The 19,375-nt window shown below is 37.0% G+C and overlaps 1 protein-coding gene across 1 annotated transcript in view; it reads left to right on the top strand.

Moving 5' to 3' along the window:
* ptprma (protein tyrosine phosphatase receptor type Ma) overlaps positions 1-19,375 on the top strand; it is a 796,186-nt gene that overhangs the window by 292,267 nt on the left and 484,544 nt on the right. Inside the window, exon 4 of the mRNA XM_051929399.1 lies at positions 7,986-8,064. Within this exon, the coding sequence (XP_051785359.1) occupies positions 7,986-8,064 (79 nt within the window). The remainder of the gene's footprint in view (positions 1-7,985; positions 8,065-19,375) is intronic.

Here is a 19,375-nt window from a genome sequence, read left to right as displayed (position 1 = left end):
AGAACCTTTTTACTGTACTGGAGTTGATATCCAGTACAATAAATATCTAGTTTTTGAGTTGTTACCCGAAGTTAAATACATGATATTTTACTAGATAGTTCTAAGTATTGTTATAGGTCAAGGGTTCCAAACTTTATAAAAATGGAAGTAGTTTGAAATAAAGGAACAAGCTTAGAGGATTCTGTAGGGAAAAAGCAACAACACAAATATGATGGTATAATGGCTATACACTTCATGCTTACCTTTCTGTGGTTCCACTGGCTAGCCCAATCATCTTGTATTGGTTGTTACTGTCAGTCTGCTGTTTTTTTCTTCTTGCCAACAAGTTGTGCTCTTGCTAGAAAATTCTGAGATGACCATTTGTTTTTCATTCCTTTCACATTCACCTCAGAATTCTCCTGAACTACCTAACAAAAACAATGCAGAGACAGAAAATGAGAGTAAAATCAGTTGACTATAAGGGGTAAAGCATCACCCATAAACTCCATATTTTCCAGAATACGGTATAAATTGTCAGATATCAATTTCATAAGTTTCTGTTTAAAGCAACAGACTCTTGATTATGATTAAGTGATTCCTATCTATCAGAGTAACTTATTCACCCGTTTTTTTTCCATGTTAGTTTTGAAGAGATTTTATACTGCTATCACCACATTAAAAAAAAGTATCTCTAATATATAGCCAGTATGCATTTACACCACAAAGTCTCTCTCTCTCTCTCTGTCTATATATACTGTATATACAGTATATATACAGTATATATAACCAGGTTTTTACATTTGTATACTAATGTACATTACTATTATAGAAGAAGGATTTCTTCCAGCCTCACCTAAAAGATGGCATAAACTTCACCAAGTGATAATTTCTTTATTTTAAGTTTTTAACTTTCTTTTTACCTTTCTTCAGTTTATAGGATGATTATCTACTCTTTAGCTGTCTTTTATTTTTTTTATCTATGTCTATATAAGATTAGGAATGTCTTTATCTAGAGTGATTAGGGGCAACAGAGACCAGCATTGACTGATGGAGGTGGCAAGAATAGGGACCCGGGCTCATTGGGACCTAATAGATGTCAAACAAGGTGACTAGGTTGAGACCCAGAATGAGGACTGTGTTCGCCAGTGACTTGGCCCTGCTTTGTAGACCTGGAGGGTGAGGAGAGGACATGAGACAGAGAGAGAGAGAGAAGCACTGGGTATTAGATACAAGAAAGATGACTTTTTTTTTTTTTTTTTTTTACTGGATCTATTTATAGCCTTTTTATTTCTTCCACACAGAACCTAATTTTTATGTACAATTGTTGTTAAAGTTTTTTGAATGCATCTCACTTTATTTGTGGACACTGCTTTGTTTCCATAAAATGTACAATTGTACTTTGCACCTTATAACTTTTTCTTGTGTCCTCACATTCCCTAGTCCCACCTCAGTTATGAGCATTGACGACCATGAAAATGCTCATAGCTATGTGCACCCAGGTATCACATTGCCACTCTTTTATAGATCTATTAAATTCAATAAACAATGTTTATATACTTGGAACCTTTTACAGAGTCACTTCAGAACCCTTGCTTAAAAGAAATCCACCCATTTGCCTTGTTAGATATCTTAAGATATTTAAGAAAGACTAAACACAATTACTTTGTTATGTGTTATATTTTTAGTCTGTTTTGTTCACTGTACTTCTGGGGTAAATCAATATGTGAATTGAAGCTAAACAAAAGCCACAGAGTCACACAATGAGCTGATGGCAGGGATTGAACTGTGTTTTTTTTTAAACATATATGGTAAATGACGTTCTTGTCAGTTTTGTCCTTGATATAGATCACTTTTACAATTTGCCAGGTAAACATTTTGAACAATAACAAAAGTTTATAATATGTCATATGAATGCTTTCTTTACTTTGTGGTGGTCTACCTCTGGACCAATGGGTATGTTTCCTTATCAAGTCAATAGAATGAAATTTAAAGTGGTTAATAAGGAAGACGTCTGAGGCCAGCAAAGTCAGTGAAAAAATGTATCATTTATACATTTTTCCATTGTTGGAAATTAAAAAAGAGTGCAAATGAAAATTAGGAAGTATCGTTGTAATTAGGGAGCTATAAGTCAGTAACAAGCTACATGTTCTACGGCATGTCTCCTGCTGTCTTTGAAGTAACAGTGTGGATCAGCTACCGTATCTACTTACCAGAAGGATGATTCAGATGTTCTTTTTCATTTGTAAGCTGTATTATTTTTTGTGCATAAACCCTAGAATTATTATCAGTTTATCCTGAAGTCTGAGTCATAATGAACTTGTGCCATTCTGAATTGGATAACAGGAAAGAAAATACAAGTTCTTTATTGCATACGTTGCTTTCCATGGGATGGTCTCCCCCATCACTAATATTTTTATTGGAGAGAGCAAGCTAATTTTCCTGCCATTTGTGCAAACATCTCTCGAGTCACTCTAGGATAAAATACAGGGTTGTGCTCTTATCTAGCCTTTGGAACAGATACTTTCTGTTATCAGTATTGCTTCAGACTTTTTTGGATTGTATAATGGGTTTCTGGAATCCACCAGAGCACGCTGCACTCTTTTCAGAATAATAGGTTGATTCTACACACTCTCAGGTTAGGTTATTTTACATCATGACGGCAATACTTTCCTGAAAAAGGTGCATGCTGCCAGAAGGGCAGAGGTGTTGAGAAAAAAAAACAACTCCATAATAGAAATTCAGTTTTTAAATTCAGCAATACTTTTGTTTTACATTTTGTTTTTTTTAAGGGCAGTTAGAAATGGTGTCAGAGCACAGTGATGGGTGGATTCTATCTATCTATCTATCTATCTATCTATCTATCTATCTATCTATCTATCTATCTATCTATCTATCTATCTATCTATCTATCTATCTATCTATCTATCTGTCTGTCTGTCTGTCTGTCTGTCTGTCTGTCTGTCTGTCTGTCTGTCTGTCTGTCTGTCTGTCTGTCGAACCCACTTCACTTGACACAAGGTATGCTCAATTAAACACTTGCACTTTCCTATAAGAGATTGGTTTAGATTTGTAAATTAAGTTGTTTTGCTTTTGTTAGGTATATAGGAGTATTCTGAAGTAAAAGACAAAGGCTATGTGCACATTAATGAAATATACAAATACTTCAGTGGTACTCACTACCATATTAGCAGCCCAAATTGAAACAATTACTGTAACCAAAAATACTATTACTAATTATATAAAGTTTCAATTACTTAATGTCTTTCTAATCATTACAAATATAGGGGTAATTATTATCACAGCTAGCCACCTGAAATCAGTATGGCATCCAGCAAAGTATATGTTTGACCCTAAGTAGCTAAGGAGTCTGATCTGATTGTAATTAACCTGTAGCAATATAATGGTCCAGGGAATAGCCATAGTATTCCAAATACCATAACTGCTTTACCGTTGTTACGCTCACTGCATCTTGTTCTTCTTTCAGCTGCTCCCGTTAAGGGTTGCCACTGCGGATCATCTTTTTCCATATTACTCTCACTGCACCACTCAGAGTATTTATATCACTGTATCTGAGTGTGAATCACAGCAGCAGCTGATCGGAAAGAGAATTATCGGTATACAGTTTCAAGTACATACTACCTCAACCACGGCAAAAAGCGTCAAAGCCTTTCCTGTACGGACCTCGCGTTTCAGAAACAGTTTCATCCCAAGAACTATAAACGCACTCAATCAGTCCATCAAGTGCTCCTTGTAGAACTGTTTGTACTTATAAGTACAATCACCTCACTGTAAACTTACACTACAATTATAATATTGCACAACCTGCGCTACTTTATAAAGCGCGTATGATGACAAAATCATTTTTAAGATGAAATGCAGCAAAATATGTTGCTTATAGTATACAGATAAAACTTTAACTTCATTTAAATAATCTGTATTGTTAATAATTAAACATGTGAGGACACGGTGCCGCAGCGTATAGCTAGTTCACGGATAGCTCCTGCCTTGCGCTGTATTCTTGCTGGTGCTGACGTGACACTGGAAGGATAGACGAATAGAATAATTAAACATGTACTACGAAGATATTTCAATGTTCCTTAAAAGTTTTGAAGAATCGGCATTCTAAGCTTACAAATGGCTTAACGTCTATTATAGAGCTGATTGTGTGGCGATTGGGTTTTTGGAGAAAGAAAAGTAAGGACAGGAATTGGAGGTTAGTACGTTTGAAAGAGACAGTACTTCTTTAATAAATTATTTCATCAAAGGTCTCACATGGCGCAGCAAGCCTCTTGCGTGAGATATGAACAATCACTGCGCCACCGTGTTCCCATGTTTAATAACATGCTTTCATTCCTATCATCATGAAAATGATATCACGTATACATCTCAGTATTTTAATTATTCAGAGAGCTGTAATATCTCGAATGTAAAGGATTCTGTGTCCTGTCGGAGAAAGAGAAAGAACGGAAGCACGTAGTGATTCACACACATAGAGCACATAGAAGATCAAACACAGAACAAAGCATTTAACGTGCTACTTGAGAAACTAGTAAAATAAACGATTTTAAGATGAAGTTTATGATGTTCTACTTTAATGGCAAAATAAACTATGTGATTAAAGTGGAAATTTCGAGATTAAAGTTGACATTTCGTGCTTTTTTCCCACTGTATGCATATTTTTCATATGACACTCAGACGGTGGGCTACGACTTGCCTTTTCACGGCGACTTTGATATGTGATTTCTTTTTAATTTTGGGCACTGTGTGACTTTGTGAACTTGATCTTTCGAGTTTCTCCGACACTCTGTCACTCGATCAACTTTCTTTTGTTGATTATACCACTGTTTAAACCAACAAATAGTACGTTTTTCCTTTGCCTCCACTTGGTATTCGCTGAAATTCTTATATTTTCCCCTGTGCTTTTCCCATTGTCTTTTCACAGAAGGCTATTTATATTGATTTGCATATTCAAAGAGGCGAAATTCTGGGAGGAGTTGGGGCGGGACAGAAGGCGTGTGTACGTGCGTTACTTTTCACGCTGATCGGGATTTATGTAGTGGAAGAACGTGAAAGTTTGCGTGCGCACAGATTCCTGCATCTGGATTTTTCTGTGCGTACGCACAATCCCGCTTTTGTGCTTACAACATGTTATAGTGTGAGTTCTACGCACAGCGTTATACATGAGGCCCCTGGTATCTCAGTTTTAGGGTTTTTCGGCCTTTATATCCATCACTACTGGAACAAGTCCAAACTCTGAAGGGGACATTATACATCTAATTCAACCTAAACTATACAGCATATTCTACTCTGACAAGTGAAGAAAATAAAAATTGTTAGCCTTGAGCAGAGAAGGCTATATTCAGGTCTAATCTACTGTAGATACTGCGGTGGGCTGGCGCCCTGCCCGGGGTTTGTTTCCTGCCTTGCGCCTTGTGTTGGCTGGGGTTGGCTCCAGCAGACCCCCGTGACCCAGTAGTTAGGATATAGCGGGTTGGAAAATGGATGGATGGATGGATGGATAATGGATGGATGGATTTACTGTAGATATTTAAAATTAACCAAAGCATCAATAAAGTTGATTCAGCAAAATTCTTTGTTTAATAATGAATCAAGTATTCAATGACACTGATGCCAATTAAGGCAAAGGACATAAATGGAAACCAGGAAGCATTTCTTTACACAAAGGGTCATGAGAATGTAGAAAAGTAGTGCTGAGTCATGTAGCTTAGGCAAACTACTTGACAATTTGAAAAGAAAAATTGATGAAATAGTATAATTTCACATATCACTTATCTGACCAAAGAAGCTTAATTACAACTAGCCGGCCGCATAATCACGCTGCTCTTTTAATGAGGTTTAAGCACAGGGAAAAAAATGAACATTTGAAAAATCCGTAATTTAATAAACCACCAAAAAAAGTAACATTGCAACAATGCACGCTACGAACCAACATACAGTTGTCCGTGACTGAAAACTGGAGGACCGCCGTCATGCCTCCACCTCCCAGAGCGAGGGACGGGGCTGGACGGTGCTTGGGCGCGGAGGGCAGAACGGGGGGAGAGGGGAAGGACGCCCATTCCGCCCCCTCTGTCCTGGCCCCCCCACCATTCATTGTTATTTGCGGTTCCGGCTGCTTTTCTATATATAATCTACCAAGTAACCCGACCATGGTAGTGGCAAGGGGTGTGTGTACAAAGGGCAGGGACATAATCAGTGCAAGCGTATGACCCGCACTTACTGGTAATTCCTTGTTCATGGGGAACAATTGCAAGCCCTGGTCTCCATCACAAATGGGGTTCAACGGCTTACCCACGCCTGTCGGCGCCAGATAGACACACGTTGATCCATTCAGTGTAGTGCACATGCAGTACCGGACATCCAAGGGCATCACAGACCTGTTAATGCTCAATCTCACGTGACTGAAAGCCACTTATCCCTCTAAGAAGTTGGACGCCGACCGCTCGGGGGTCACGTAACTATTTAGCAGTAGGGAGTCTCGTTCGTTTTTGGAATTAACCAGACAAATCGCTTTACCAACTAAGAATGGCCATGCACCACCACCCACAGAATCGAGAAAGAGCTATCAATCTGTCAATCCTCTCCGTGTCCAGGCCGGGTGAGGTTTCCCGTGTTGAGTCAAATTAAGCGAAATTTGTGTGTGGTGAGTTGTTGCGTCCGGGCACATGAGCAGGCACTGTGAATGCCTTGAGAGCATGGATGGACGCGTGCCGGAGAATAATGAGTATCTATATATCTTCTTAGATATAGAAAGCGTCTGTTGCAGTGTTTGGTGAATTGTTGTAGTTTGTGAGTTAGCAGTTGTGATGCTTTTACACTCCAGTACATTGCGGTGAACGCTGGTAACAGTCAGGCGGGTGGGTGGGCAGGTGTTCTCGTCCCATGATCTTAGAGTTGATGGGTGTGTCTCTGTATCAGTTCGAGTTGTTGGGCGGTGCTCTGTCGTTCGTATCCCATGGTCGGACGACTTGGTAGATTATATATAGAAATGCAGCCGAAACCGAAAAGAATAATGAAAAGTCAACGTGGCTCAGTGGTGCATGTGTACTGTAGCAGAGACGAAAGCAAGTTGGTGAGTTGTTGCGTCCGGGCACATGAGCAGGCACTGTGAATGCCTTGAGAGCATGGGTGGACGTGTGCCGGGGAATAATGAGTATCTATATATCTTCTTAGATATAGAAAGCGTCTGTTTAGATATAGAAAACGTGTGTTGCGGTGTTAGAGTTGGTGGGCGGGGCTTTGTGAGTTGACGGACGTGGCTGTTTCTTGCGTATCCCATGGTTGTCTTCCAGCAGAGTGAAGGCCTCGAGAGACAGGGTGGCGGTGTTTTTATGATGAAGTGTTGCAGTTTGTGAGTTAAAAGCCGCGATAGTTTTACACTCCAGTACATTGTGGTGAATGCTTTGCGGTGAATGCTGGTAACAGTCAGGCGGGCAGGCGTTCTCGTCCCATGCTCTTAGAGTTGGCGGGCGTGGCTCTGTGAGTTGTCATCATATCCCATGGTCTTATAGTTGGTAGGCAGGTCTCTGTGATTTTGCGGGCGTGGCTGTGTTGTGCGTATCCCATGGTTGTCTTGCTTGCGTATCCCATGGTTGTCTTGCTTGCCCTGTCGGCTTAGTGAATTATATATATATAGATGCTTAGACTTCTCTTGTTTGTCAAATGTACAGTATGTTCTAAGGCTTTTATGTAAATACTAAAAACAAATGTATGTTCCTTCCTGTATTCATAAGGTATCCTATTCACTATTCTTATCGACTTATTAAGTCGAAAGAGTTATTCACCATACTATTTTATGTGCCTAAAATACCGATATTTTTTGTGTTTGAAAGAGTTGCATGTTGCATTTTGGAAGCAATGACACTAGCGAAAAAATAAAGAAAAAACAATATGCTTTCAAATCAAACATCTTAAATGCTTATTTCAAATTTTATGCAAATGATGAAAACATATAAACCAAGTCTTATTTTTTTTTCTTTGTTCTGCAGATTGTGTATGAAGTCGTCACTACAGGGAAGAATGGCTTGTTGGCCATTGACGATGTAACAATCCAAGGTCATCAGTGCAGTAAGTATCTCAGTGCATCAGTCTTCTACTAGGTGCTGTGTATGAATAAAAGATTAAAAAAAAAATGTGTAATCACCTGGCCACTTTTTCTTATTTTTGCCCCTGCCAATATTCAGAGGTATCAAGAGTTAGACAAGAAAGGTGACATTGTGTGTTCAGTTAATGAAGACAACAAACATATACAGTATATTTCATTTACAACAAGGTCTTTGCCACCTTAACCTTCAGACTGGAGTTAATTATTGGCTCCTGATGCTACATCTACTTTTCAATAGAGCCATTAGCTGTTGCTATCCATTTTTCCTAGAGCCAAGTCCAAGGTTTAAACTTCTTGTTCAATGCTGTTCACTTGTTCTTTTCTGTCTTCACTCTTAATGTCTTTTTTAAAATATAATAATATATTTTACATTTTATGTATGGTGTCAGCACGCATTGGAGTTTGAAGGAGAAGCTTTGGAGGCTAAACTTTGTGTGGGTTATAAGTCAAAGCTACACAAGGTATGGGTGGATTATGGATGAATCCACTGTATATACTTTCTTATTGGTTATTATTCTAAATTGCTCTTGTGCTTATCTTGAAACTTCGTCACCACCACAGAACACTAGCTTCAGTATTACCTAAGAAATTTCGATGGGCTTTTTCCAACTAAGAATGACTCTTTGTACCAGAAAATGGCTGACTGAACACTGTCACTATAAAGTATATGTACAATACTCTTTAAAAAATCTTTATAGAAAAATTAGACTGCAGATGCATATGGCTACAAAACATCCCATATTCTCCAGGATTGTATTGTATATTAATCACAGTTTAGGTGTCTCAAATTGTTCTTTAAAATTGTAACACTAGCTGTACATAAGTGCACAGTGTTTAATCATTAATCATTCAGTACTATTTAAAAATAATGTCTGACCAATCAGACAGCTTGTGATTGTAAAGCCCTCTCTTATGCCAATGTGCGTGCTGGCCAGATAGCTTGCTACAGCCTTTATGAACCATGTGAAAGATGTTTCAAATTATAAAAGCAAACAGTAACCATCCCAGCACCTTCAACTAAGATTTTAAATGAGTTTTTTTTGCAAATTGTGGCAAAGCTGTCAGTGAGACTGTCACTAACAATGCTAACTGGATTTGATAATAAAATTTTATAGTTTTTGTCAGTGCTGTCAGGAGTGTGCTTGGGCTCAACCCATAATTCACTTATTACTTGCAATTTGCCTCCTGGCCCTTGCCATCAGTGTCTGTCGCTCTGTGACATGAATCGGGAAACAATTCTGTGATGGGACTGGCAAGATTATCAAAAGAAGGGGTTTGTCTGTGGCTGTTAGCTCAAGTATTGCACATTTTGTCTCTGTAAAAGTCTTCAGTGTAGTGCTCCCAAATTTAACTTCATAATGTTTAGTGTTTTCTACTCTTTTTGGCTTTTTGTAGATTTGATATTTTTTAGTTACCTTGGATAATTTTGCTTGTGCTTGCCAGACCCGTGTTCTTATCTTCTATGTATTTCAAGAAAAATTGTTTTTGGATTACAGATTTTAATGAGATCATTTTACATCTGGTTCTTATGACTGTTAAGTTCTCAGCTCATCCAGATATGCATCTTTATATAAGTTAAGGCTGCCAATTGTACTTTACAGGTTGACATATTGTACTGTAATCCTGTGGCTTGATTTTTTTTCTCCAGAGAAGCCAAAGCTATTGGGCTGTGCTGTGTGTTCAGTTGGATACTGCATGCTTCACAAATAGTTTGCATTCTAAGGTGGTCTGCTTCCATCCTATTGTTTTTGTTTTTTTCTTTTAGCTGAGAAACATCCTGTCCACAGTGCACTAATAACATAGCCATTATAATGAGAGTGTCTTTGTATGGCTTTCAAGTACCTTCATCTCCAACACTAAATTATCCAACCAAGCATCAAACCACTCTGCTACGTGTTTCATATTAGTTCACAGAGAATGTAGTTACCATATAGGCATCACTGTTGCCCTACAGCTCCAAGATTAGGGTGAATGAACTTTCCTCTGGACGAGGAGACAGACAATGTCACTCACACTTTTGAAAACCAAGAGTTCATTATATGTGGCTGGAAGAAAGGCACTGTAAGTTATGTCAAGATAAGACAAGAAAAGATAAGTCAACATAAGAAAAATGCAATAAGGTAAAATAAGGTAAGGTAAGGAAAAGAAAGGATTCCTTTATTGTCAATGCATAACACATACAATGAGATTCTGCTACACTACCTGACAGGTTGCTCAAAACTACTCTTTAAAAATAAAAAACACATATTATAACTAATATTCCCACATATACAGTTCACACATTACACATATGTCAGCATATGCACAAAATAAGTTTTTTTAATGCTAGGGGGCTTTGCCCCCTGTTCGCTTCACTTGCCAACGTTTGGTGTTTGGTTTTCCGGATACACACTTTTAAGATTTTTTTTTTCTTTGAATTGTTGCTATTTCATTAGTTTCACTTTTATTTCAGAACTTATGTAAAAACAATATTTGGAATCTTTCGAGTCCCAATGTGCTGAATCTTTTAAATGAGGTCCGTGAGACATGTGTTTAATGACTTTGTACCATAATTCAGGATAGGGTTTCTCTGTTTGGAATTTCAGCACAGACAAAGCGATCTACATCATCGGCAGTTAATAATTTTTTTTGCAAAGTAACCAATAAATGCATGTGAGGTAAAACACGTTTTTGAAATTCTCTGACTTAAACTTCAAAGCCTTACAATATTTACATACTTCTGACATATCACCTGTGTCCATATATTCGATCTCTATTTGCCTTTTAGTTATTTCTCAGAGTAATAATTTCTCTTTTTTTGCGCTAATGCAATGTTTACTTTCTTTTTTTGACACTGTTGTTTTTTTCTGCTTTCATATTCTGTATCTTGGTCTGCATGTGTTTCGCGCCTACATTTTTTTTTTAATTCCAGTTTTCATTATCTCTAACCTGCTCTGCATGTGTTTGGCCTCCTTGCTTTATAACCTCTTTATGACGTTTTAAATTGTTTTCTACTCTGTCTTTTATTTCTGACCTCACTTTGTCCTGCTTTTTTTTCAATGACACCTGGTCCGTAGTGATTGTTTTCCCTTTTTCGAGTAATAATTTCCATTTGTTTACGCTACTGCGATCTTTACTTTCTTTTTTTTATACTTTCTAATTTTCCTACTTTCATATTCTTTAACTTTCTCCACATTTGTATCGCGCATACGTTTTTTTTTTTGAGCCTTTCGAATTTCACTGCTTTCATAATCTGCTCTGCATGTGTATAGCGCCAACGTTTGTGAACGTGTTTATGAAGTTCTACTTCGTCTTTTACTCTGTCTTTTAATTCTGAGCCTGATTGGACGTGCTTTGTTTCAATTCCACTAGATACGGGCTGATAATTACTTTCCTTATTTTCTGAATTTGCACCTAGATTGTTTTTTCTTTTTTGCTCTTTTTTCTCTCCAACGCTTTTGAGTCTCTTTTCTCTGCGCTGCTATCTTCTTCGCTTAGTCGTCAACGTTTCATCTATAACGTATTGTCCTTATACGCTTTATATGTGCTGAGACCCTGGATCTGTGTGTCCTCAAATCCTTCACACGACTAGATGTTTTGCTGCCCCATTGTCTTATTTGATATTGATTGTAAGTAGGGTGTGTCTTGCAAGAATCGCATGTTCTACGTCATCGCGAGATGGTCCTGGGTCAATCTCTTGGTCGCGGGTCTTTTAACTGTCTTTCGTGATCAGAACATGAAGATCACGTCTCGAGGCCCTACTGTTTCTCTCCAGGATTTTTTTTTATAATAAACAAGTTAACATAATAAATAAATATAAATGATGAATATGATATTTCACAATTATGTCCATACGTAAAATTTTGCAGGCTTCAAGGATTCTAGTGTCGAGAGTGGCGAGTAATCTCTTTAAAAATGCCACATAAACCTTTCAAAACAAGCAATCTTCATTTGCAGTTAAAAGACTAATCTTTTATATGGAATAATGGGCCTGGAGTAGCCACACTGGCAGAGTTTCAGTCTTTCTAGCACTTGTAGTGACTTTACTCCTTTTTATATTCTCTCATATAGAAGAAGACCCCCCATATTTTTTTCACCTTTACAACTTAGGCAAGTACCCTGGTACATCTTGCTGGATGCATCCTGTCAATGCACTTCAAGTTCCTTCCTGAAAAACAAAGCAGAAGAGTCACCAAAACACCTGACGTTCTATTTCCTTTTCAAGTGCTTCTCCAGTGGTCCCAACAGTAAATTGTGACAATATAGAGGCTACTGCAGAGCATTTTACATACACACTATCAAGGACTGATCCCCAATCATATTCATGTGTTTTGCACATCATTAATATACAGGTGAAGTGCGCCGCCAATTTCAGTTTTTGTTTGACTTAAGTTAAAAAAGAGTTGTCCATATTTCACTGAAATCACAAGATTTGTTTCATTTTCACCTTCAATATTCCTTACAACCCCACTGCTTTTCAAATAAAGAGATTGAGCTAAAGGTCACTGTAGCTAAGACCAAGTCTAATGTGAGCATTGTGAGTTACAATAGCCAGTAATGTGTAAGTGTCAGTTTGGTTCCTGATACTCAAATGTTTAACATTTTGGGCAATTTACAGTATAGTACCTTAGCTCAGCATCTTAGTAAAAGAAAAACTAAGCTTTGTTCCAAAATTTGTAATACAGAATTATTTTTCAGGAAGGAATTTGTTCAGCTCTGTGGCTCCTGGCATTGCAAGAAGTTATACATATTGTTGTGAAAATGCTGTCAAATTAGAATACATAACAGCACAGGAGTAGTTCCTCATCAGTGCAGCTCAAATGTTCTGTGACAGCATTATTACTGCTAGTAGAAGATTGTCACAGTAAACTGAGATTGTTTCCACAGTGCTGTTAAGGGCAACTATCTCTTGCATTCAGTTTTTCATGTTTGTCGGCAGAATTCATTAAATGTCTTCTTTTTTCTACAAAAAACACTTTGTCAGTAAGGAATAAGTAAGAGCTAGAAGGAAATATGTATCCCATGTAATTACATGAACATTTTTAACTGATTTTTTTAAATGATTTCTTTCACTTTCTCACAGACAAATAATGTCACATCTTTTTGATCAGTTGCTTTCAGTATTTTCCTGATGTTTGTCTTAACTCAGGTTCTGCATTTTTGAGCTGGACTCATTATTTGTTTTTTTGTTTTTTGCACAGCTATAATTTTTCTTTAACCCCTTGACTAAGTAGTCATTTGACCTTTAGATGAATGCAGGTTTTTTATTATGTGCCTCCCTTTCACATTATTCTCCATTTTTAGGCTTTGTTCTGATTATTAATTGTTTTGCACAGCACATTTTGTTCTGCTGAATTTGATTTCACAGGGGTTCATTGTGTGGCATCAGCAGAAGGAGTTCTTGATGAATTAGTTCTTTTTGCTTTCTTAACCTTTGCACAGCCTAACCCCAAATTTGCATTTATGAATTTATTTTTCAAATTAGTGTATTTTTAAAATATTAATATTACAGCCAGTCATTTTTTAATCCACTTAGTCCTGAACAGAGTCTCACAGGTCTGCTGGAGCCTTTCCCCTCATATTAGCACAAAATACCTTATGAAATAGGTTTTTAGAAAAAAATAAAATCCTTTAAATTGAACAGTAAAGCCTAAATCCATTCATTCATTCATCCATTCATCCATTTATTGAAGATATTACAATTATAAAGTTTTTTGTAACTCCCACTGTATTTTAATGATGCATTCAATTTTGCAAAGGATAAACACTCATAAAGAGTCTCAAAGCACACCAATAGGAGATTATTTCTCAATAACACAATGATGCTTTCAAAGCATTTATGATTATATAAGCACTCAGGAACAGAAAACAATTTCCTTTGAAAAAAGATTTCATGGGCAACACCAAGATTCAGTTTGTAATGTTTTCTGAAGCTGAGCCAGCATTTACACCTTTCTAAGGCTGCTGAATGCTGAATCTATAGTGGTAACAAGAGAAGTGTCATACCATAATACAACTGCATTGTAAAAGAAAAATCCAATCCATATTTATACATGATTAGATAAACAGTACTCACTTTGTCCCTTTTACAGAAACTTAAGACATAAGGTAATATTGTAACAAACAACAACAACAAACCCCACACACAAGAATCACAAAAAGAAGGATAAACTTCTGATTTGGCTAATGATAAGAGAGCAGTCACAGTGAGGCATTTTAAAGGCATATTGCTGTATGAAGGAGCCCCAGTAGTATTTTTGACACAATTCTGTTGAACAATTAATTGGTTGAATGTACTTAATGATGTTATATGAGAGAGGATGTACAGTAGTTTGCATAAGGGTCATCGTGGCAGAGAGGTGGCTCTGAGGCTAGGGATCTGCACTGGGAATCGGAAGGTTGCCGGTTCGAATCCCGTAAATGCCAAAAAAAGAGACTCTGCTCTGTTGGGCCCTTGAGCAAGGCCCTTAACCTGCAATTGCTGAGCACTTTGAGTAGTGAGAAAATCGCTATATAAATGCAAAGAATTATCAATTTTGTCTTCTTTAAGATTTTATCCCCATAATTGACATTTGCCTCTTTAATTACCTTGTTGATTTGGTAGACCTTTCCTGAAGTGATGTTAAAGATGCATTTATGGTAGTCTTTGGATCAGGATATAAAAATTGGGGTACACAGAAAATAAACCACTCGCACACAAGGGGCAGAGTGGATAATTATCATTGACTACATGATTCATCTTAGCCTAAAATTTACTCACTGACATTTTCTCTCCAATAACTGAAAAATAAATATTGGTTAAAATCAGCACCAAATTTAAAACTTCCCACATTATTATATCATTGTCACATGAATTATTGAATACCAAGATAATGCAAGATGTTTTACACACTCTATTATAAAAATAATAATTTTATACCAGGTTGGAGAGAAAATCAATTTGTCAGATTTGGGATGTTTTCAGATATAAGATTTGTTTACATCAATATACAGGGGACATAATAGCTGATTTATTAAAGTTTTATATGGAATAATTTTTTATGAACTGTATTCAAATTTCAAATGTGACATACCTGATGCTGTAATTTTCCAAATCTTTCTTTGCTTTTCCAAATATGTCCTAACATTAAAGCTACTTTTGTGAAATCAGGCTTGTCAATTTAAGATTATTATTGTAGAACCCCGTTAAACAACCTTTCAAGCTACCACACATAAGTGATCAGACTTTGCTGTTGCTCATGGCTTTGTAATAATGCAGATTTAGTGACTGAGTTGGACTGACTGCAAGTGCAGAAAATAGTTATACCTGGAGGTGACATCTCATTTTCCTTTGTACCATTGAAATATGTATCATATGTGCTTTACTCAGATGTTACATTTAGATGTTACACAAATAAACTAATACATTTAATTTGGTTCAAAAAAACAAACAATGGGAATGTTGTTTTCAGGAATAAAGCATGCTATTTAAGTAGCTCCTATGCATTCTTTAAATGTTATATGACTGGAGAGACTTGCCTCAATACATTATTGGCAGAGCTACACAAATGCCTGGCCAATTTTGAAGTTTTGAAACACTAACTAAATAAATTTTATTTTGGAATGATGTATAGACAAATGTGTTTATGTGGCACCCTGTTATGGTTCGAACCTGTCTCCTAGTGCAGCCATGCTAATGACCCACTTCCAACAACCCTAAACTGAATATGATGGTCAAAAAATAGATGATTAAACGAACAACTGTAATCATGTTCATAACAATCTGAGGATAAATGATCAGTTTCTGTTCCTTTATTGTGGCTGTATATGGCGCTGTATTCAAAAGTGAATAATCTCACCAATTGTTTAACTCACTGAACTGAAAGTTGATTGGTTTCCTTATCGTACTCCCATAGCATGCATGAATAGTCTTATTTTTTTATAGTGACATAAAAGTTTTCAATAATGAAAATTCTTTTTTTTACCTTGAAAGTACATCAGGATTTTCACACTATATTAAGTTAAACCATACAGGACTTTTAAGGTACACATGGATACCCTATGAAATTTAAGAGCCGAAGAAATCATGCAGAGTCAAGTGCAACAGTGACTAGGACTCGGACCTAAACTTCTGGACCGGTGAGGTAGCAGGTCTAACCATTACACCACTGTGTTGTTCCAAGAGAAACAGGCTTTGAGTAAGAATACATTTTGACATGGATAATTCCAATTTGGTAGATGAAAAGGCACTAAACCCCTGGCATCTTTCTGCAGGTATCTTATTAAAGACAATATCAACACTTCATTGTCAGAGACCTTTTTTGCCTCAGGCTTGCTGCCAGTTGTAATCTGATGCATGTTTATTTAGTTTAGAAATTGAAAGTTTATATTTTTTCAAATATCTAAGATTTGAGTTTCATAAGTGGAGTTTGGCAGTGAGACAAACAGATCTTTCAATTCCCATGTTTCCTTTACATGAAGTATTTGCTAGGTTTTGCTAGGATTTTTTGTAGTGAATTTGATATGCTTCTTTTAAATACAACAGGCAGATGAGTCAACATATTTTTATGCTTTGGGTCATATAAGATGCGCTGTATTTTAATATCACAACAAAAAATACAAAACCAAAGTAAATAAATAAACAGAATGGCAAGCTATTATTACACTGACTTATGAAATGTAAGATCTAAGTACAATTTATTGTGCATTTCCCCCATTATGTATTGTTTGCCAGGATCTGTGGTTGATCTGTTTATTTTCTTGGAATTGATTTTATTAATATTTTTACTTTCTTTTGGTCACATTGTTGATGGTGGAATGTAATCCTGGCTTTATGCTAATTGTTAGAGGCATTTTCAATCCATGTGCATTAGTTGGTGAAGTAGTAGACTGCAAGTGTTTTAAGATCTAGCAGATGTTTATTAGCAGTAAAGTAAAGACCCTTCACATTTTTTGAAAAAACATTTTAATATTAAAAACCTTAGGTTATCGACTTTGCTTGTTTCCAACTGTTATGACAGCACTGTTAGTGTCCTTTTGCAGATTTCCTCTTCAAGTAGATAATTATGTTTGCAGTAAGTCATTATTGTGCTAAATGTTTTTTGCCAGCAAAATGAATTGAAATCTGTCACTATTGCTCAGTCATCATTATTCCATCCATTTTGAATAAATCCCCCACAACCTGGGCTGAAATGTACTCCCAGACCATGACAGAGTTGTCATCAGACTTAATAGAAGGATGCATACAGGCATCAGTGTACTTCTTTGTTACCTAAAAAATTTGAATTTTGATTAATTTTCTATAAGACTTTATGACACTGCTTGTGGCTCCATGTTGTATGATCTTTTGTATACATTACTGTTTCTTCTGCTTGTTTCCCTTGCACAAGAATAGTTTCTTAGCTGCAAGTTTCCCAACAAGACTATTTCTTCTAAGGCTGCTTTGCACAGTCTGAGCATGTACTTTGGTGCCAGATAAATTTGTCAGGTGCTGAGTAGGCACTTCACTGGATCTCGTTCTTTTCCTTAAGGAAGTAACAATTAAGTGCTGTTCGTTAGCATCAAATCACATTTTGTTTCTTTCACTGTGCTTTCCACCTATAACTTGCTTAATTTCTTTAACATTTCTGTGAAGTCTGAAGGCCACATCCCGAAAAACTGGTTTATCTACTGCCTATAGCTTTCTTGCAGAATGATTTTTTTCTTTGTGTCTGCCAAAATGTGTTCGCTTATCCATTTTCCAAACCTTTCCTCAAGGTGCCCTGGTATTTGTGGTTCCAGTCCAATAATCCTATTTATTTTTTAGGTTGTACTACTAGCACTCTTAGTTCAGCAAATCATTACCTAATTAATTTGAATTATCTGTACTATTGATGGAATTTAACAAATACATTGAATAGATGGGGTAACGTAAGGAGAATTTTGGGAACTAAACCTGTGTTGTAAATATTGTGGAAGGCAAATAAGGGTGAGAACCAAACAAAAGTTGGCATGCCAGCCGGTTCACCTCATTTACTCAGAGTATCCAAAATAAAGAAGAGAAATGTGTGTATGGTGGTGTAACAAAAAAGCAGGTATAATATCTACTTCTTAAGCCTCAGTGGCTTCTCTAAATTCTCAGCTCTCTCAAGCAGATCTGGGTCTGGGACCTCTGTATTGTGGGATGTAGTTCTTCTGACTGAGATGCCATCTTCTGGGATCTATATTGTCCTGACCAGAAGAGGTGTGGCTTGGTTGAGTAGGACCATGGTTTATGTGTCCTCCTTCTTGTGCCGGGAACTTCTCGGAGCTATGGAGGAGAAAAGAGATGGAGTTGTTAGTGTTGGTGCCCCCTCTTTTCCCAGCAGGTTATTGCATGCCTTATCTGAGCCTGGAAGGTGATCTTCAGATAAATATGTGTGACACTCTAGGTTAAACAACTCAATTAAGTGGATAATTGTAGTAATCATATAATTCTCACATTTGCAGGGTACAGTAAAATTTGTATTTCCATGTCCAACCGTGAATCCCAGCCAAATTTGTGTATAGTGAGCCTTTCTCAAATTAAAGCTCACTTATTTTGACCCTTATTATTAAAATCAAGTTTACAGTACAACATTTTAATGTACACATAATGCCACAGTCACAGAAAATTCCTGAAGAAATTAATCGTTGATATCTGTCAGACTGGGAAGGTCTAAAAGGTCATGTTTATGGTTCATGAATGATATAAAAATTTAAGTAAAGCCCTCTTCAGGCTTTGGTAAGTGAGTTCTTCGAACACCTATTCCTCTGGCTGTCGACCCTTTCTATTTATTCCTCACCTCCACAGGCTCATTCCACCTCTGCCATCATTTGTGACGGTCAACACCCTGGACAAAATATTTAAACCCATCTGGTAAAGGGTTCAGATCACTCCCTACATGAGATTTATACTAAATAAGGCATTAAGGATTTGGGCAGAGCAACCACTGGTTCTCCAGTTAAATGGATGTCAAGAAGGCTGACACTGCCAGCCTGACTCTCATGGATCTGCCTGGGAATTGTAGTACTGCCAGGAAGGAAGTCATTTGGGGAGCTCCCTAGATTCCTTCAAAGAAATAACAGTTTAGCACTGGAAGTACTCCTGGATCAGTCCTTAAGATAGCTTCCAATTCTCATTTTGGAAAAACTAGTTTCTGTGCTAGAGTGAGAATAAGGCCTCACCTGGTAGAGTGGAGTGGAGGAAGTAGAACAGAAGGCCAAAGTATTATTAAAAGGTGCTTGAGGAAAGGTTCCATAGGAAAGCGTCAAGAGACATTACGAGAATGTGTGTTTAGTGTTAATAAAGGCATCAAT

This window comes from Erpetoichthys calabaricus, chromosome 6 (genome assembly GCF_900747795.2).
Source record: "Erpetoichthys calabaricus chromosome 6, fErpCal1.3, whole genome shotgun sequence".
NCBI lineage: Eukaryota > Metazoa > Chordata > Cladistia > Polypteriformes > Polypteridae > Erpetoichthys > Erpetoichthys calabaricus.
The sequence above is the reverse complement of the archived record's forward strand: the minus strand, read 5'-3'. Positions and strand labels throughout refer to the sequence as shown.